At 43.3% G+C, this 20,773-nt stretch overlaps 1 protein-coding gene across 2 annotated transcripts in view; it reads left to right on the top strand.

Moving 5' to 3' along the window:
• The first annotated feature begins 3,389 nt into the window (after positions 1–3,389).
• Positions 3,390–20,773, top strand: part of mnta (MAX network transcriptional repressor a) — a 36,929-nt gene continuing 19,545 nt past the window's right edge. The window contains exons 1-4 of one of the 2 annotated variants that reach the window (XM_084064904.1): positions 3,390–3,535; positions 11,849–12,497; positions 12,928–12,969; positions 14,891–15,002. In XM_084064904.1, coding sequence (XP_083921030.1) covers positions 3,463–3,535; positions 11,849–12,497; positions 12,928–12,969; positions 14,891–15,002 — 876 coding nt within the window. In that variant the 5' untranslated portion in view covers positions 3,390–3,462. The remainder of the gene's footprint in view (positions 3,536–11,848; positions 12,498–12,927; positions 12,970–14,890; positions 15,003–20,773) is intronic. The other variant, XM_084064905.1, reaches the window with a different exon arrangement.

Genomic DNA, 20,773 nt, shown 5'->3' with positions numbered 1-20,773 from the left:
AGCTGTGTTATCATTGTAAAGCATTTCCAATGACTTTTGTTTTACAAAGAAACGTGTCGGCTAATGGTTGTAGAGTCACACAGGTGAGAGCGGACATTGATTGATTAGGGGCTAATGTGTTTTTTTTCTCACTCAAGCCCAACATACAGGCCATGTAAATGTGCTGCAGGATGTCCCTGCCTAAGACCCCCTACCGTGTTTCCTGTACCTAGAGAGAGTCTGCACTACTTGTACCATTATTAGGTCATGGCTGACATACTTCCATCCTGACTACAGTTGAGTGAATAACAGGAAAGCAGACCCAGAACCATGTGTATGCATGTGATAGTTCATTGTTGGAGACAGGGTTAGACTTGCTGGGGGGCATGGGGGTGTGGGGGGGGGGGGGGAGTCCATGCCTGTGCTTTTGATATACATCCCGGTCATTCATTAGTTATTATGACTGGTGGGGATATGTTTTAATCACTTGCTTCTGGTCAGACTGAATTAAACACATGCATTTCCTTTTGGGAAAATGTAGACTGTCTGATATGTTTGATATTTATGTTTGATAATATCACAATTTAATTAAAAATGTAAAATTAAAAACCCTTGTTTCCCTATTTTGGGTTAGGGTATAAGTATAATCAAATAATGTTTTAATTAGAAATAAAAAATGTGGTTCCGAAATAGCGAAAATAATCAAAATATAGCTCACAATGCAACAGGATGTGACATGATCTTGTAGATCAGCAATTTTTGCTATTTTGTCATAAGACAAAGTATACAGGGCTTAAGCGATTAAGAAATTGTAACCCCCTCCCTGGTTGGAGTGTGTGTGTGTGTGTGTGTGTGTGTGTGTGTGTGTGTGTGTGTGTGTGTGTGTGTGTGTGTGTGTGTGCGCTTGTGCGTGCACGTGCGTGCGTGAGCGCACCCACTGCACGTTCCACAGATTTTATCTTAATATAGACAAGTTTGACTTCCTTCTCGCCGTGTTTTGTGAAGTCAGGACTTTGACTTTCCCATCAGCCTGTTTGTGTGTGAGAATCATGTGATTGGGGGGAGAGACACTGACCCTGGATCTGCAACAAACCAATAGTCCACCAGTGATACAATACTTTAACACTGTTGTAATTCACCACAAAGGACATCAAGCTTGTAACCCAAGATCAATAATTGATTTTTTTTAGCTTACTCACTTAGACTTCCTCAGATGGTGAACAGTCAACAGTCAACACACTGCATTGCGTACACAAGCACAGGAAGTGTCCTTCAACGAGCTGTAGCCTCTCTGTTGGAGACTGTTTATGCAGACAGACTGTCCTCCATTGATGGAAATGCTGGCCTTCACCCCCAGCCCTGTACACTTTGATTTCTTTCACATCTTAAGCCTGATTTATACTTAGTTGTGTGCCGGTGTCGTGCTCCGTAAATAGCGGATCCACAAGCTCACACAGCGTCACGATAGTACCCCCCCCCACCCACCCCCCCAACGACCCCTGAGGGGGGTCCACCTGACCTCACTTTGAGAAACCCTGCTCTAACATGCAATATTGTAGCAGTGTCATTATGAACCAGTATCTGTATTACTAGTGTGCCAGCTCCATAATACCTTGTTGTTCTTTAGGGCAGTGGTCCTCAAAGTGGGGTCTGTCCGGGACCCCCAGGGGTCCTTGAGCCAGGGGTTTCCAGGGGGTCCCCAGCTAAATTATTGATAGGAGCCAAATGAACCCTTGTGGTTCTGTAACTCTGAGAGTGTAACGAATTAAACCAATTTGGTTCCATTTTTTACACTCACAGTTATGGGAGGTACATAGCCTAAATGGGTAACCGGAAGCCCCCATTTTTTGGGCGGAACGCTCACCCCCAGCCGTTCTTGTATTCTTGTATTTGTTTTACTGAGGTCAAGGTTAGGAATACGTTTAGGTTTAGGCATAGTTTTACTGAGACTAAGATTAGGAATAAGGTTAGATTTAGGCATAGTTTTACTGAGGCTAAGATTAGGAATAAGGTTAGGTTTAGGCATAGTTTTACTGAGGCTAAGATTAGGAATAAAGTTAGGTTTAGGCATAGTTTTACTGAGGTCAAGGTTAGGAATAAGTTTAGATTTAGTGTCCTTGACAGTTGAAATGAAAAGGGTTGACCTGTGTTTAGGGTGATTGTAGGCTGCAGGGCACTTGATGTAAGTGTACTGCAGTGCAGTGACTGGTTCATCTGCGGATAGATAGATGGATGGATGGATAGATGGACATAATTATGTATGCCCACTGCCCCATGGCATCATGTCATGGTGGTGGTGACTCATGACATGATGAGGAACCCCTACAATTACGCACAAGACAGAGCTGTCTCGAGATTACATCTGTCTAAAGGTAGCCTTGGATCAAGACTATCATCATCATAGATGTATAGTATCGATTCTAGATACAAAACTAAAAGTCAGACTGGATAAAATACATCTTGATAGTCTTGATCCATCCAAGGCTACTCTAAAGCTAAAGGCAAAAGTGTAAATGAAAGTGTTCCTGTTATCTCTACTCAGTGGTGTAAAGTAACTAAGTATATTATTTTACTCAAGTGCTGTACGTAAATTTAAGTTTTACATTTTGAGGTATTTTTGCTTTACTGGAGTATTTCCAATTTTCAATACTTTTACTCCACTCCACTACTCTACATCTCAGAGACAAATATTGTACTCTTTACTCCAGTACAATTATTTGAAAACTTTAGTTACTAGTTACTTTGTTGATTATTTTGATTATTATTACAAAACATACACTTGGAAATAGCCGATCTACAAGCTCACAATGATCACAATGCAATGCATTGTGAGCTTGTAGATCTGCTATTTTCAAGGATTTCTTATTCATTTTAAAAGTTGTGACATGGGACATTCTGTATGAGTCCTTTCTACTTTTGGTACCTTAAGTACATTTTGATAACAATACTTTTGTACTTACTCAAGTACATTTTTAATTCCGGACTTTAACTTGTAACAGAGTACTTTTACATAGCAGTATTTAATTAAGTAAAAAAATCTAGTACTTTTTCCACCACTGTCTCTGCTCCAGTCCACGTTTTGCTTCTGCCCCAACCACCCACCCCAGTGCACATGGAAGAGTGTGTGTGTGTGTGTGTGTGTGTGTGTGTGTGTGTGTGTGTGTGTGTGTGTGTGTGTGTGTGTGTGTGTGTGTGTGTGTGTGTGTGTGTGTGTGTTGTGTAGTCTACGTGTGGGCGGTCACATTGTGCTAAAGCTCATTTGCTTCCTTTACTACTCAGTCTCATCGCCATCTTGTTGCAACTCTTCTGTCTGTGGAAGAGTTTGTGTTCAGAGAGAGAGAGAGAGAGAGAGAGGGGTGTCAGATTACACCTCTCTCACACACACACACACACACACACACACACACACACACACACACACACACACACAGGGACCTCACCCTACAGTCCAGATCTCAGTCAGTCTGCTGCTGAACAGACAACATGAGCATCGAGACGCTGCTGGAAGCCGCCAAGTTTTTGGAATTGCAAGCCCAGCAACAACAGAAAGCACGTGGTAAGTGGTTAGGATTTACACATAAAAAATGGTGTATGTGTGTGTGGGTTCTAGAAGACTGGACAACTGTTGTTGAATGTTGTACAAATCAAGAGGAGAAAGCCCATTAACACTGTGTGTGTGGAATCTGTGGATACGATGTGTCAAACAGACAGCCGTTTCTATCGCATTGCCCCTACAACGTTATTTGATGTGTAGCCTACTCATTGTATTGCTGTTTTATTCCATTAATAGTCATAGAAACCGTGAGATCATTTCGGTTTCGCCCACATGATGTTGGTTTAGTTTTACTTTCTTTCTCGGCTGCAGAATATTCGGACATGGAACCTTATCCATAATGTATTGCACCTTCTGATCTATAATCTATCTGCTGCAGCTCTGGAGGTGATTATGACATGGTTTATAATATCTGATGGTGACCGCATTGACCTAAACGAATCTAGATAGATGGATCTATAAATCTATCCGCTGCAGCTCTAGTCTGGAGGTGATGATGACTGTCTACTAGCCTAATAACGTTCAGATCAGAATAATAATGTAGGCTCTACAAATATCAAGTTTTAACATGATAACCACCAACAAACCGCCGCATTTGGACAGGAATGTCCCATCATAATGGCACTGCTCTACAGTTTATTTTAAAAAAACACTACATTTCTTGTGACGCGCAAATAATAAGGGCGGTGGCGGCGGGAATGTTTTGCATAATAATGTGACACAGCCTGAGCCGCGGGATCAAATGACGCCAAATCATCATCAGGCGTCAGTCTCTCATGTCATCTCGGGGAACTTTCTGCTGTTACTGCTGGATGAATGTAGGCCTGCCTGCTTATAGAAACCTACAATGTAGGATACAACAACCGAGACACACACACACGATGACATAGAACCTACACGCGGTGTTTAGTCACCCAACAATCCATTGAGCGTCTGCATGTTGGTGACGTATGCAGGGGGAGCCACGCCCCGCCGCCAGTAAACGCCCCCGTTCACCACGTGTGTGCTGGGTGGCACCACACACACACACACACACACACACACACACACACACACACACACACACACACACACACACACACACACACACACACACACACACACACACACACACGCACATTCAATTCAATGGGCTTTCTTGGCATGAGAAAACATACGTTTACATTGCCAAAGCACAATAATACAATACACACACACACACTCTCTCACAGATCCTCCTCCTGTCCGACTCCATGCATTATGCGCTGGTTCTCTTTAAGTTCGAGGGTCCTTGAGGGGGTTCCAGGGGGTCCCTCTCCCTCGCTCCACCCCTTATAAGCTCTATTTTTTTTTTTTTTGCAATTTAAAATGAATAAATATAAGCGACACATCTCCTCTTATATTTTCAGATGGGGGGGAGGGTCCACTCTTGGGTGGACACCAAATCAAATAGGGCGTTAATTACAAAATAACACAAAAAGTTAAAATCTGGAGATAAGAGGGTTCTGCCCGACGTTATCAATTTGGGGGCCTGTGTGACCTGAAAATAGTAGAGAACCATTGACATAGGAAGAAGATGGAGCCCCACCCCCCTTTACTCCTGCTGCCCTACTGCATGCATATAGGGAGAGCCCCCCCCTCCCCCCGTTACTCCTCTAGGAGGAGGTCAGTGTGTGGTATAAATGTAGGCCAGTGTTTTCTCCTCCTAGCCTGGTCTCTCTGTACTGCTGTAGTTATATAACGGCAGGCTTTTAATCCCCCCTGTTTTTGTCAATGTTTCGAATTTCACGCTGTTGGCTCTGTAGGAGTCTAGCCGTCTAGAAGAGGGTGTGTGTGTGTGTGTGTGTGTGTGTGTGTGTGTGTGTGTGTGTGTGTGTTGGAGGTAATCTCACAATCAGCTGGACAGATCAGCACCACATGTCTTGTGCACACTGCCAGTAGGCTGCAGAAGTGCCTAAGAAAAATAAATCCACAGATGTTTTATAATTTTTCAAAATAGGCTACTGTGTTGTTTTTACATTAGAGTTTGTATTTGTTAACCACTTTCAAGCTGGCGTCATGTCATAATTATAGGCAAACATTTTCAAGCTCAAATAGCTTGTAGATCTGCTTTTTTTTGTGGGGGCGTAAATAGCAAAAATAAATAGCAGATCTACAAGCTCACCGAGCTGAAATTTTTAAGTATATAGACCAGGGCTTAAGTTGTACTTTATTCACTTTTCGTCACAAGTTTGATTCTATACACATTGAGCAAATCACGTGGGGACATATGCTCATTTAAGCTCTCTGTTGAGTTTCTTTAAGGTGAGTGACCTGACAGGGCTTTAGCTTACCCATTAATGTACACTGTGATGATAAATAGCTGCCAGGCTTATACATGAGGACATGTTTTGGTATGTGTATTTAAAACCACCAGCTGCCTCCATTCATACCACCTCATGTGCACTTTGTTTTGACCTGAATTAATCTCTGCAGCAGCACACAGTGAGAGCAGTGTTTAGGTTGGTGGGAGGAGCAGCATCATGGTTCTTCTTCTAGTACAGGGGTCCTCAAAACTGATTTTCATGGAAGAATGTCATGAAAATCAGTGACAATGAGTTGCTGGTATATGGGAACCCCTTGGAACCTCTGGGCCTCTGGGGTCTTTTAACTATATATATATATATATATATATATATATAGCAACATAAGTTTTTCTGAAAACTCAGTGGGGGGGGGGTCAACTCAGATGGGGGTCCTTGGCGCAAAAAAGTTTGAGAACTACTGATTTAGAAAGCATTGTAGAATCGGCCTCAGGTCTAAATGGGTTGAACTTGAAGTCTGCTCCAAGGAAAAGAACCTTTTGTGCTGAAATGTCTCTTGGCTCCTTCTGCCCACGTTGCAAGTAAAATAAGATCGCTCCCTTGTAACTGACAGATCTAACATTACTGCTGCCATAGCAACAGGACGACCCCTTCCCCCAGCATCCACACATATAGAGTGAAGAGAGGAGGGGGGAGAAGCATGTGCTGTTGGAAAGGGGGGGGGTGCTCTTGTATCGTGATTGGATATCACAGCGTTGATTCCCCCCCCCCCCCCCCCCCGCCCTCTTTATTCAAAAGACACCCAGGCATTATGAAGTGCATTCCTTTGTTTCCAGCATATCCAGGCAATTAGCCAGGATTTCTTCCCCTCCCTATTAACCACTTAAACCCTACATACATGACCGGGGGTCCCCCAGGGCTCTGTTGAACTTGGACCCCCTCCCTTTTGCCCCCCTCTACAGTACACCAAATGTATTTGCCGAAAATAGCCGCTCTACCAGCTCGTATAAGCTTTTAGTTTGACTATTTTCGACCGAACATTCGAATATATATCATAACATGCCCAGTATAGGGGTTCATGTGGTTATGGCAATTTTTGAAATATTTTTTCAGATGGTTGAGTAAAAGGTAACGTGTAATGTTGTGATTACCAAGGCTTTAATTTCCAAGGAGACTCGGAGGTTATTCCATGCTCATAAAATGCTCAAACGTGATTGATGGCACAGAATCTGTCGCATCTTTCACACAATCAATTAGCCTCCCTGCTGTGTAGAGATGTACCAATCCCATTTTTTTCCTTTCCGATACCGGTGTGTCAATTAAAAACAATCTAGGAAGGTGGTTCTCAAAGCGCGGTCCAGGGACTCTCAGAGTTCCTTGAACGGGTTCCAAAATGAACCCTCACAGGTCTGTAACTCTGAGAGTGTACAAATGGAACCAAATGGACCTGTGAGGGTCCATTTGGTTCCATTTGTACACTCTCAGAGTTATTGGGGTCCTTGAAATTAAAATATGGTTGAGAACCACTGATCTAGGACTAAATAATAAAGTGCAGCTACAAGTTAGTAAAATAATAATTAAATAGTACAGTGAGTGTAAAACAGTAGTGCAACATCAACTGAAGCAATGAAAATATATTACTATTAAAGGGATATTTCATTTTCATATTTTTTTTAGTGATTTTATCATCTACACAAGCCTTTGTGAGCCCCCCAGCCAGTTTTTAAGTTGCTCGATTCAGTATTTAGATATTTGATATTCATTTTATCAGACACGCCCCCTTCCTATACAAACCCAACTTCAAACTCCATTTTAACCATGTTAGATTCATCAAAAACACCCGTCCTTGGTTCTGGTGACTCACCCTGCCCTCCTAATGCGTGAGGGGGCCATGTTTTTTCGAGATTTATTTTCATTTATTTTATTAAATTTTTTTTATTGTATTTTATCTTTTTAATTTTCCCCAATTTTTTTTTTAAATAAATGAAAAAAGTAATTGAAAAAACACGGCCCCCTCGCGTATTAGGGGGGCGGTATGAGTCATCAGAACCAAGGACGGGTGTTTTTGATGAATCTAACATGTTAAAAATGGAGTTTGAAGTTACAATGGGTTTGTATAGGAAGGGGGCGTGTCTGATAAAATGAATATCTAAATATTGAATCAAGCAACTTAAAACGGTCTCGGGGGCTCACAAAAGCCTGAGTAGACGATAAAATCACCAAAAGTTTTTTTGAAAGTGAAATATCCCTTTAAATATGAAATATCATCATGTGATAAGTGACGCGGTATCGGATCGGCATAGACTGGCATACTCACCGATACCAGCATTTTAGGCAGTATCGGCAGCTTTTCCCATACTGGTTTCGGTATAAGAGAACTCTACTGCTGTGTGAGTGGGACTTGTTTTTTTCTCTACGGTATGCATCAAATGATGTCCTTTTACAAACCCAGAATATAGGTAATTGACGAGGGACTTAAAGGATCTTTTCCTAGCCCTATTTACTACAGGCTGACGAATATTCTCCTTCCAGAAAGAGGCTTTGTCTGTGGCATTACAGAGCAAACGGAGCTACGTCTTTCTTGTGGCCCATTCCTTGTCCTTGAGTACACTTTGGAGCTGAAAAGACTCCACTCCCCTCAGCTTGGCAGGCTGTGTGTGTCTGGTGCCAAGCTCACCGCCCATCTGTACTAGCGGATCCCAGAGTGTTTCCAAGTTCATAGAATGTTTGTGTGGCAGCCAACTCCATATATCAAGACAGGCCCCACCACTGATAGGACTTCCCATTTTGACACAAAAGGTTTCTTGTTGTGTTGCGTGTGCTGTATCTCTATCTCTACACTGTGCTAACGGGTGTATTTTTGGTGTCTTAGACTCGGCCACAAATGACCCAAGAACCTGAGGTAAATGCTGCTCTGTCTGTCCTGCCGCATACTGCTGATAAGGGAAATGTTATGTTGTGGTGCGATCTGTTCCTAAAACAACTTTCTGTAGCTCCACGTTTGTGCCGATTCCCCCAGAGTGACATGGACTAATGCAGTGGTTCTCAACCTGTGCGTCGGGACCCCCAGGGGTGTCCCCAAAAGATTTTTCTTTGGGGGGGGGGGGGGGGGGGGGGGGTGATTAGCTTAATGTGCAATATTGTTTTCTCACTCAACAGTAAACAAACCAACATACAGTATAAGTGTATACAGGGCTGCACATTTCTAAAGTGACAAGGTCTTTTAAGACATTTTTAACACCTGAAATGAATGCGTCAAAAGTAATCAACAAACTTTAAAAAATGATGATCAAACATTTGCCAAATTGTCAAATATTACCTAAGAAAGAGGCAAAAAGGCATTGTAAGCATGTAGATCAGCTATTTTATTTTCACAATCTTTATGCCTCAACTCCTACAATTCCAAGTGCTTGTCAGGGTGGGGTGTCCACAGTTCAAATATGATTATTTTGGGGGGTCCACAGTTCAAATATGATTATTCTGGGGGTCGCGGCCTGAAAAGGTTGAGAATCCAAGTAATGAAAGACCAGTCAGTCGGTGACGAGTTGAACACAATGTGCAGAACATTGCAGCTCATCATTTGAGGTCGGCGGTTGTTGTGCATTATGCATCGCTTCTTGACAATCATCAGAGGCTGGATGGAGCAAAGTCTGCATCTCTGGATGTAGTTTTATGGGGGTGGGTGGCGGTTCCCAGGAGTCGAGTTTCCTTTCAGACCTTTACAACGGGACAGTAACTCAAGCCGGTGTGCATGGTGGTATTATTGTGAGCCCTGCAAGAGTATACTGCTGCTTTTCTGTCTTTTGGTCTTTCAGCTGTAGTATCCATTGTGAATTATGTCACTAGACCTTAATCCTTGTATCTTGCTCTCACATTAGCCAGTCAGTGACTGCAGCAATTACTGCTGTCTTTACTCTATAAAGATCATCATTTTTCAAGCTTTAGGTGTCTCTTTATTTTTTTATTTAGATGCATAAAAGTTTAAATTCTACCCCATGAACTGACTATTTCCCTCCTATAAAGAAATAATCAGCATTATTAACCACTTAAGCTGTATTTTATACTTTGTCGTATGACAGTTTTGCGCAGCTGATCTAACAAGCTCACTTCAAACTGTGAGTTTGTAGATCAGCTATTTTTGAAAATATATTATCTGTACATTTTCACCTAATAACATGCCCAAAATGGGGACGCCAGCCAGGGTCAGTGGCCCTCATTTATCAAGCTTGCGGCAACCGAAAAACGGATGTACGCCGAGATCACAGTCACTTTCAGGATGTATCAATCTATTGTGACTTTGACATGAGCGTACGGCCCGCTCAAATCTCACGTCTGGTTTCAGGTCGTGTCTGTATCCACTCCAAAATGTATATCTAACACACTAATTAACACATCGGGTGCCAAACACGGTCTGAACCGTGTTTTCACAGAGTAGCGCTTTGGTGCCGAACACGGTCTGAACCGTGTTTTCAGTCTTTTTGTTTTTTCCACACGGGAGGGGCTGCAGCAGCTCTGGAATCACCCATGGTGATTCTGAGAAGGAAAGGACAGATGGATCACCGTGTCAAAAAACATGGCTCCCATCCGCCTCTGTTCTATCTCCTTCTCTAAAACCCCTATAACTCCGAAACTTTTTACGCTGGGGAAAACGACTCATTTTGTATGCACGATCGCTCCGCCATTGTTACTCGCGTGAGAGATGTTATCGTTCCAGGCGTTAGCCAGGACCATCGTGCAAAATGAACGCATGCTTTGTTTCACATGGATTTCTCGTCTTGGAGTCTACAGCTCAAACAGCGCCGGGCAGCTTAACGGTGAGATTTCTGGCACCGAACGTAATCTGTTATTATAAAATTCTGGCACCCAATGTGTTAACTCTCTCACTGCCAGACTTATTTCTGGCAGCGTTTGCCCACTGCCAGCGATTTTTCGATTTTCTTACCTTTTTCAAGTAGTCACAGAATATTTATCTCCAGTGTGATCGATCCCCTGATGGTTGCTAATCACAGTGGGTTTCACTTCCGCAAAAAAAAAAAAAATGTCGGCATTATAGAAGTGAATGGAGCAGCAAATCTTGGGATCACGATATCTTGGGTTCTGAACATTTTTCTCAAAAAAATAATATATATATATATATATATATATTTATTTATTTTTTCCAAAAAGTCGTCATAAGTCGTTCTTGACAGCCAGGGCGTTATGGCGATGTCTCATCATAAGTCGTTCTTGGCAGTAAGAGAGTGCCCAGCGCAGGTGATCTTCACGCTGTGGGTTTGGGCCACCGGGGCCTCAGCGGGAGATTGGAGATATAACCATCCCAGCAAACACCAGCCTTCATCCATTAATGTTTATTATGCATTCATCAATCACACCATAAATGTTCAGATTATGACTGCCTCAGTCAATCTCTTATAAACGTGGTATCACGGCGGTCAGTGACTCACAGGGAATACATGGCTGCTTTATTTTAGTCTACCTCGACCGCGCACTGCTCGGTAATGAGTTAACTTAATATACAAAACGTATTCCATTCATGACGATGTGATTGGTGTCGTGTGTGTGTGTGTGTGTGTGTGTGTGTGTGTGTGTGTGTGTGTGTGTGTGTGTGTGTGTGTGTGTGTGTGTGTGTGTGTGTGTGTGTGTGTGTGTGTGTGTGAGAGAGAGAGAGAGAAAGTTGCTCTTTCTTATTGGCTTTCCATACTTTGTTTGGTTGTATTCCGGTTCTTCATGTCATAAAACCGTGGCGTTTTGAGAAAGTCCATGTAATTTAAATGAAGGTCTGTTTCAGCCGTCAGATTTATCAAGCCCCATTTGTACACTGGAAGTGGCTGCATATGATAAATGCTTGATAAATCACACGTGGACATGGTCGTAAGCTGATTCCTGGGCTTGAATTTAAGCTGGTTTCTATGTTCCATTGATAAATGAGGGCTAGTGTGTTTAACAAAGTTTATACAAGAGGGTAATAGTCATGTGTTTATACTATTGCCCTCTGTGTGGCGCTGTCCTGATCACAACTTGGTCTTTTCCACAGAGGAGAATGAGTTGAGGGATAAGCTGCGTCTGGAGCAGCTGGCGGAGCACAGCATCAGCTACTCGTCACAGCCGCTGCACTACACCAACCATGTGTTCAAAGCAGAGGAGGAGCCCCACAGCCAGCATCACCGGCCGGCCCCCATCCTGCCGTCGGTGCCTCCCCCCGCCGTACCCATCACCGTCATCCCCATGATCCCCATGGTCACCTCCTCCAACCACACAGGCTTACTCTCCCCACATCATCACCCTGTGGCGCCGCTCCTAGCCTCCCCCAAGCGGGAGCCCCACTCCCCTCAGAACCACCAGAGCGCCACCGCCGCCACCGCGTCCTCTCTGCCCCTCTCTCCGCCACGTCAGGCCGACCTCTCGCCCTCGCCGTTGAACCACAAGCAGCCACAGAACCTCCACCAGCACCACCTGCAGCTGGTGGCTGCTCCATCCGCCAACGCTAAACCACAACAAACACAACAGCAGCCGTCCCAGCAGCTGGTTCAGCAGCGTTACCCCGGAACCATTGTTTCCGCCCCCCAGCCGCACGCCTTAGTCGCCAAGTTCCCCCAGGCCCCTCCCCCACAGACCAGCCCCGTCAGCCGGGGGAGTCCGCCTGACGACGGGCGCCACCTGGACAGCAAGAAGAGGCCAGGAGGGTAAGTGTTTTGTTTTCTCTCAGCCATGTTTAATTAGGATGGTAGTAGTACAGTACGCCATCTGTCTAGTGTGTAACCGCTGAAGTTCATGGCAGGTAATTGGATGCAGAGGCGAGGTGACAAGCTGCTGTAGCGTCAGTCAGAAGCCTTACACCGTCAGTAGGCATTTAGTTGCCCATGAATAAAAAGCTAATTAGAATAATGAAAAGAATCAGATAGATCTTAAACCCCTATAGTTGACCGGAGTCCCCCAGGGTTCTATACTTGGTCCACCCACTTGGTCCTCCACACCAAAGCTCTTTGCTGAAGATAGCCCCCACAGAATAGGGTTGCTAGGGTTCATATTTTGATTTGACAGTTTGATTGCCGTTCTTGTTTGGATAAATTGGATATTAGATTTCTTAATGTGCACCAATCTGTGCTTTTACAGGGCGGGCACAAGAGAAGTACATAACAAGCTTGAGAAGAACAGGTGGGTGCAGCCTCTCTCCTGTGTCACCTTTACTTTAAAGGTAGGGTAAGTGATATATTTTGGTTAAAACAAACATTTTGTTAAAAGGTTAAAGCGCTATATTTTGATCATTGCTATAGAGTGTTTGTTCAGTAACAGGGGTCTCCCCGTTTCTCCAGCTCTTTAATAAACAGAAAATACGTCTCTTCAGCCCTTTTAATACATAGAAAATACATTTTCATAGGTCCGGTATTTGTAGTGCGCCCCCCCCCCCCCCCCCCCCACATCCAGTTAAAGAAGACTAGACTAGGACAACAAGAACTCAGTCACACTGTCAGTCAGTCACAACAGGAGGGAGTAGAGGCTAAACACACCATTTTCAGGTGGGTTGACAAATTCCAGCCAATCACGAGAGAGTACCCATTTATCAGCTTCAATTTTATAGTGTTCCAGTTCCAATTTATGTCTGCTCATTTCTTTGTGTCATCACTTCCAATTTCACTTGTTTAATCTGTGTCCTGTGTGAGTTCTCTCCCCTGATTGGATAACGTTTTTATCCTCCTGACCTGAAAATGCATTTTCTGTTTAATAAAGAGCTGGAGGGACATGGTCCTGTTACTGAACATACACTCTATAGCAATGAGTACTATCAGAATATAGAGCTATTTAACCCTTAATTCAACCAAACAAATATCACTTACCCTACCTTTTTAAGTGGAGATCTGATCGTTTTGCACAGAGCAGTTAAAATGAGATTAAGTGAACATGTTCTCTTTCATATAGAGCAGATTCCCTGTCAAATTGGCTGGACTGTACAGTTGTCTTGATTTTATTTGTTTATTTTTGATAGATCTCATAACTCCACTCTTCTAAGGTTAAATAGTGGATGGTCAGAACATGTCCAATATAAATAGTGGGTGGTCAGAACATGTCCAATATTAAAGAAATATAATTTAAAGTATGTGTGCATGTAAACATTGATCTCTCATACACAGCATCATGATGTTAAACCCAGAGAAGCTGTTCATAGACACTGTATTTATGTATTTTTAAACACAATTTGTGCATAATGTACTGTCTCGGTTTTCTTTTGTTTACATCAAACATTTTTTGGATTGATTTAATGCTTTATTAGTCAGAAATGTAAACAGCACGTGGTACAGTAAGACATTTAGGCTAAAGAGACTTTTTTTCCATTGAATTCCATGTTTTTTCAGGACAGTTTTGAAAGAAACCAGTGTTTCACATCCTTTAATGGATGATGTCAGGGCAATACATACCGTACTGTAGCGTAGGTACATTTCATATTTTTATCTGGCTGTATGAAAAGGATCTATTCAGGCGGGCTCTGACCTGGAGTGGGCGACGGTACAAAACCAGATACAAAGCCATTATTTTGTACTCAAGAATACATTTTTTTCCAACTGCGTACTTGAATCGGGGGCTTTTATTTAAATCTAGTTCAAATCAAGTTCACCCAGCTTCAAGTTAGCACACATCAACTGAATACAGAGAGGAAGGACACGCAAGCTAGGCTAGATAAGGGAACCCCATGGTCATCGGTTCTTGTTTTTCTGTTGGAACAGACAGTGAAGATGGATATCCCTGAGGGGACAATAAAGAGTTATTATCATTATTATTATTATTAACCTACGCCTAATAAATACAATGTTGTTGTATTTGTAGTTGTAAGTTGACACAGCATGGCTGTAGCTATTGTCGCGGTCTAAAAAAATAAATTAATGCTCTCTTTTTGTATTTATCGCGATGCGTTGAGCTTGTAGATCTGCTATTTTCACGTATTTATTTAAATGTTATACAATCGATCATTCATTGTAATCGAGGCGAAAGTTTGAAATAACCCGTGATATTGATTGGAAGCCATATCGCCCACCTAGTACAGATCCACATATGGACCCTTGTGTGCCTTGTTGTTCCGTAGGCGAGCTCACCTGAAGGAGTGCTTCGATACGCTGAAGAAGAACATCCCCAACGTGGATGAGAAGAAGACCTCCAACCTGAGCGTGTTGAGGAGCGCCCTCAGATACATCCAGGTAAACACTCAGTTTATTTTTGAGGCTGTTCACACTGCTGTTAGAGTGCAATAACAGTTTACCAGACCCGCTCAAACGACTGGCTTACACTAAAGGTTCCACATGTTCAGTCTGAACTGGGAAAAGTACTCGGCAAAGTACCTCTATTACTGTACAAAGTTTCAGTGTGAAACTAGGACATTATCCATAACTTGCAACGGCGAGACAGAAATGTGTTTTTAGAGTTTATCAGGGGTTAAAAGGTTGACCTGAAACTCATTGTCATATCTTTTGACCAAACTCTAATCGAGATGTTGGTTGGAATTTAGGGTGCAGATGAGCATTGAAGATTGCACAAAACTAATATGATACAGTGCCGTATTGAAATAACCACAGACACGCAGAGTTGCCAAACTAGATTGCTAGGTCGAGTTCCGCCCCACACTACTAGTCTCAACTCTTGTGACTGGGGTGAGCTGCTTGCCAATAAGGTCACTGACCTTGGGGTTAGGAAGACCCATCTACAGTGCACTCTGTTGAATGATGTGGGTTCATTCGAGTTTCTGTCTTTACAATGTGTTTTTGGAACTGAGAAAACAGCCAACACACAATAAATGTCCTTTTCACAGTTTTATTTACCTCTCCACGGACCGAGCAATGGATGCGTTTCAACCTAACGGGTCGTCCTCAGCGTGGTCTTTCTCAGTTTCATGACATTGTGAGCCTTGTACCTTGAGACTTTTGTTTAAGTAGTATTGGTGGCATTCTGCTTTTGCAATGCTTTCACGAGGTGTTTTTGTAACCTGATACCCCCATAAATTTTATGCCGATTTCCTATTTTCCTATTTTCCCCCACAATATTTCCTTCCTTTTTGTGTCATCCTGCTCCACTTCCCTGCACACCTGTAAATCTGTCATTCTTCATTAGCGGGACTGTTTTTAAAGTGACTAGAGGCACATATGTTTGCTTCCATTACAGTGTTTTGGCAACATTTTGAATGTGTGCATGTGTCTGTGAGTAATGACTCATTTGATGGATCACGTCACTGTAAAAACCACTTAGTCTAGTAAACTGTTGGTACAAAGGTCCGTCATTGGCCTGATTTAACACCTCCAGTGATGTAGTGTAGTTACGTTCAACTGAATACATGAATGTATTCTGAGGTATTTTAATCCATTCAGACCGGTAAAGCATCTGTGTCATTTTAAGATTTCATTGGCTATTTAAAAAATAGCAGGTATACAAGCTCATACATATCTAAAAATGTTTTCTAAATCCTAACAGTATGTTGCTATATCAGTTGTGTCCAACTTTTTCATGTCGAGGACCCCCAATGGCCGCGGACCCCCATCTGAAAATATTTTGTTACAGCCCCCTTGGCCAATCAAGGCTTTATGTGGACCTGAGTAACTCTGTTGTCTCTTGTTTTATGTTGCTGAAATCAATATTTCATGCCAGATTATATGGCAATTCTTGTACATAAATGACCATGTAATAAGTTGGGTACTGTACAGTGAGCCGGACTTAATTGGGAAAATAACTGATCGTGTTTATTTTAAAATAATGACCGGCTCACTGTAGACAATCCCTCACATACTGTAGGTCCAAAACTGTTACTTTTCAGCATTCAAATTCAAAAAGGCAAAAGTAGCAAAGTAGACGGAACTGCTGCTTTTGATGCTTTTGTGTGATTCTGTAGTATGATCAAGTAGGGCGTTAATTTACGAAAAAACACTAAAAGTAAAAAATATGGAGATGAGAGGTTTCTGTGCCCGACAGCGACGATATACTGAACATGGACATAAGCTGCCTAGACAAACACATTGCTTAATGCTTCGTTGGGGATTCTGGTGTCATAATCTTTATAGCCTACTACAACACAAGGGACATTCAAATAAATAAAGTTGACATGCAGCGGGGATATCATTATAGGCAGCTGTGCATAATTGATCAAATAAGCAACACATTGAACACAAGCCCATGATTCCAGGAGGAGAGACGGGAGAGATTTTCCGTCTACAGGTCGGCCCGCACCTCACTACCGCACGTTCAATAATATGACCTAAAATAGAAACAAGTACAGTATATGCCAGGTTTGAAGTGGACTCTGTACACTGCTGATTTGATCTCGTCAGAGAGAGTAGGAGTGGTGTGGTATGTTATCCCAGTGCGCGCGGGCGCCAAGAGGAAACTAGGACAGCATGGGTGCACACACACAGCTCCTGCCCAACCCCCCCCCCCCCTCGCTCCCTCTGTGGGTGATTAAGGAACGCCGGGTTCAGTGTGTCGTGATCGAATGGCAGGCTGACCCGCCTCAGCCCAGCCCCACTACATCAACAGCTGACTCGAGCTGAGCAGGACTTAAGTGTATTTAAAGCACATCGGCTGGGAATCAAACAACTAAACCAACCAAACCAAACAGGCCCAGGTGCCATTTGTTTCTGTCCTCGTGTCTTTTTGACACACTGACTTATTTGTCAAATTAGCCTTCTTGATTTTGGGAGATAAACAATTACCTCAAGAACAGACATACAATGTGTGTAATATCACTTACATGCCGATAACCCATTTGGCTGACCAATTGAAACACTTTTAAACCCTTTTATCTGTTAAAATATTTGCGTAGTTAGTTACTGCACGTAGTTAGTTACTTTGGCTTTGTAGGGCAGTATGGTACAATTGAATAGAACAGGGCAGGTTTGTGGGAAACATTGTGATTAGAAGTGAATTGGGACAACCAGGATCTGGTTCACTGTGTGTGTGTACCGTGTTTCTCGGCCAGTGGTCTTCTAGCTCCTTGGCAACGGCTTTAGTGTTGAGATCACATGTTTAACGTGTGTGTCACATGTCTTGACTCCCATGTTGCCTCCGTATAGTGGTCAGCCTGATGCTTGTGACACTACTGTGAGAGAGGCAGCGTTTTGAGGAAAGAGGAACGCAGAAGCACATCCTGTTCTGTTCTGCTCTGTGGTCCTGGGCTGACGCGCGCACACACACACACACACACACACACACACACACACACACACACACACACACACACACACACACACACACACACACACACACACACACACACACACACACACACACACACACATCTCCTCCCTTAAATATTTGAGGGGTCGGGGGGATCATGGTCTATGCACACAGTGGACCTGTGAGCAAAGGAGAGGCTTGAACAAGCAGCATTATGCTGAGCGTGACATTTCATTTTATTTGATTTGTCCTACCCAAAGTTCTGTGCTCTGCTGGGAGCGAGGAGAGGGTCTCTGAGTACACCCGCCGAGCTCATGGGAAATCCTGGATTCTATCAGTCCCCCACCCAGAGAGAACCCATGCTTCGGCCAAGCGGCCACGTGTTTTTTTTAAAAAGTCCCGTTTCCTTGTTTTATTCCTTCCTGGTTTCGTGGAAGGGAATGACTCAGCGAATTCTTCACTCGGGCTACACTGCAAACCACACACACGACAAACCAGAATGGAACATGTTTACATGTCTAGTCTTCAGGAATCACTCTCACACACACCACTTAAGCCCTATTCAAATATGGAGCTTGTAGATCGGCTATTGTTGAAAGATTTTTAAAGGTTACAAATCGGGAGGGACGTCTTCAGCGTAATTGCCGATACTGATGTCATCAAAAATGTCAAATAATGGCCAACAGATCAGTCTCCAGGGCTCTAAAGTATTTTTCGAACCTGCAAGGTTTTTATTTATTTATGTATATTTTACTACAGACGGGCTCCTCCGTGGCTCATGTTCTCTTTGAGCGTGCAGGACAAAGCTGAGGCCATGCTGTAAGCCCCGTTGTACCAGAGCTCCTCCTCCCCCTACCCCTCCTCCTCCTGTCTCTCTCCCTCGCGCCGCCAAGCGAGCGAGCTCCCCGGGCCACATGAGCAGCAAGCACATGGCTAGCCTGAGCCGCGTGACGTCATCCCCCCCTCCCCTCCACCCTCCAGCTCTCAGCCCCCTGGGCAGACTGAGACTGAGGCAGGGCTGGCCGTGTTGCCAGATTTCCCGAGAGAAATAAGCAACCCAGGTCTATGAAAAACAAAGCCCAAAAGAAGCGACTATTATATGCCGCGTGAGCACTTTAAACCTATATGCATCGGCTATTTTAAAATATCGCAACGCGTTATGAGCTTCTGGATCTGGTATTTAAAACAAACATTTTAACAACACAAAACTTGTATGTGGGTGGGGGGGGGGGGGTGTCCCTGGTAGTAGCCTTGTGCTGGGCTGGGCTGGGCTGCCAACAGGCGGGGAGTGAGCGGACACGCAGTGGTAAACACGAGGCTCCATTTCCCCTTGAACCCAGACGGAGCCAACTGAACTGAACCACTTTCTCCAGCGCTGTGGCTCAACACTGCCTCCTATGTGGAGAGAGAGAGACCCAACCAGCACAGTCAGAGATGCTGTGTTGTTGTTGATGTTTGTTCGATGCTTTCTACTAGCTCAATCCTTATGCCCCCCCCCCCCCCCCGCCTCTAAATTAACCCATTAGGACCTGAGGCCGATTCTACAAATGCCTTCTAAATCAGTAGTAATTTCAAGATTTTTACAAGCTTGCAGCGCAGCACTAAGTGACGCACTGTGAGCTGCTATTTTTGAATAGCCAACGCTAAGCTCTAAAATGACACAGATTCTTTCCCGGTCTTAATTGGTTAAAGGTGCTGAAGTGATATTTGCTGTTGTTTAAAATAAGTGTTAAATAGCTCTATATTCTGTTGCTATACAGTAGTGTGTTTGTTCAGTAACAGGGGTCTCCCCGTCTCTCTAGCTCTTTAGTAAACTGTGAAAATACATTTTCAGGTCGGGATACCAATTTCATCCAATCAGGAGAGATGACTCAAAATTGGAACAGAAACACCACAACATTGAAACTGATAAATGGGTTTTTTATCTTGGATAAAATTGGTATCCCGACCTGAACATTTATTTTCTGTTTACTAAAGAGCTGGAGAGATGGGGAGACCCCCATTACTGAACAAACTCTCTAAAGCAATGATTACTATCATAATATAGATAGAGCGTAGCCTTTTTACCTTTTTTTTTTACCACCAGAAATATCACTTTCGCCACATTTTTAAAGCCCTATTTTATTGTTTGTATACAGAAGAAGATTTTGGATTATTTTCACCTTTAATGATTAGTTTATTCTGTAAACTAAACCATTTTCACCAGTATCAATAAAATCACATACATCAACATAAGCAAACTGTTTCATAGACAATGACACACTCAAAATAGGGGAGGCCAGTTTGAAAAAATAACTATATTCTGTAACCCAAGAGATTTTGATCATTGCGTCTGGTTGAAAAGTGTTAATGTCCCAAGTGGCCTGGTTTCCCTGAACACAAAATTACACTTTGTGTAATGTCAGCTTCACGTTTTCTGACATTCAGTCTGAAAGGGGGAAAAAAAGGAAATCTTTCCTTTTCAAATGGGAAATGAAGGGTGATTGGAGGGTTATACAACATAATGCTTTGGGAATCAGGGTCGTGACAACACTTTGTAAGGGTTTTGAATCCCCGGTAGGAAAGCTGGGAAGTAAGTGGGTCATCTTGTTTAGTGGAAAGTAATTTCCTCGTGTTCGAGGCCAGAATTACAGAATTCATAACGTGTGTGTGTGTGTGTGTGTGTGTGTGTGTGTGTGTGTGTGTGTGTGTGTGTGTGTGTGTGTGTGTGTGTGTGTGTGTGTGTGTGTGTGTGTGTGTGTGTGTGTGTGTGTGTGTGTGTGTGTGTGTGTGTGTGTGTGTGTGTGTGTGTGTGAGATATATCTAGTGGGTT

Source organism: Gymnoscopelus microlampas (assembly GCF_963454915.1).
Source record: "Gymnoscopelus microlampas genome assembly, chromosome: 8".
Lineage (NCBI taxonomy): Eukaryota > Metazoa > Chordata > Actinopteri > Myctophiformes > Myctophidae > Gymnoscopelus > Gymnoscopelus microlampas.
This window is presented reverse-complemented; position numbering and strand designations above follow the sequence as displayed.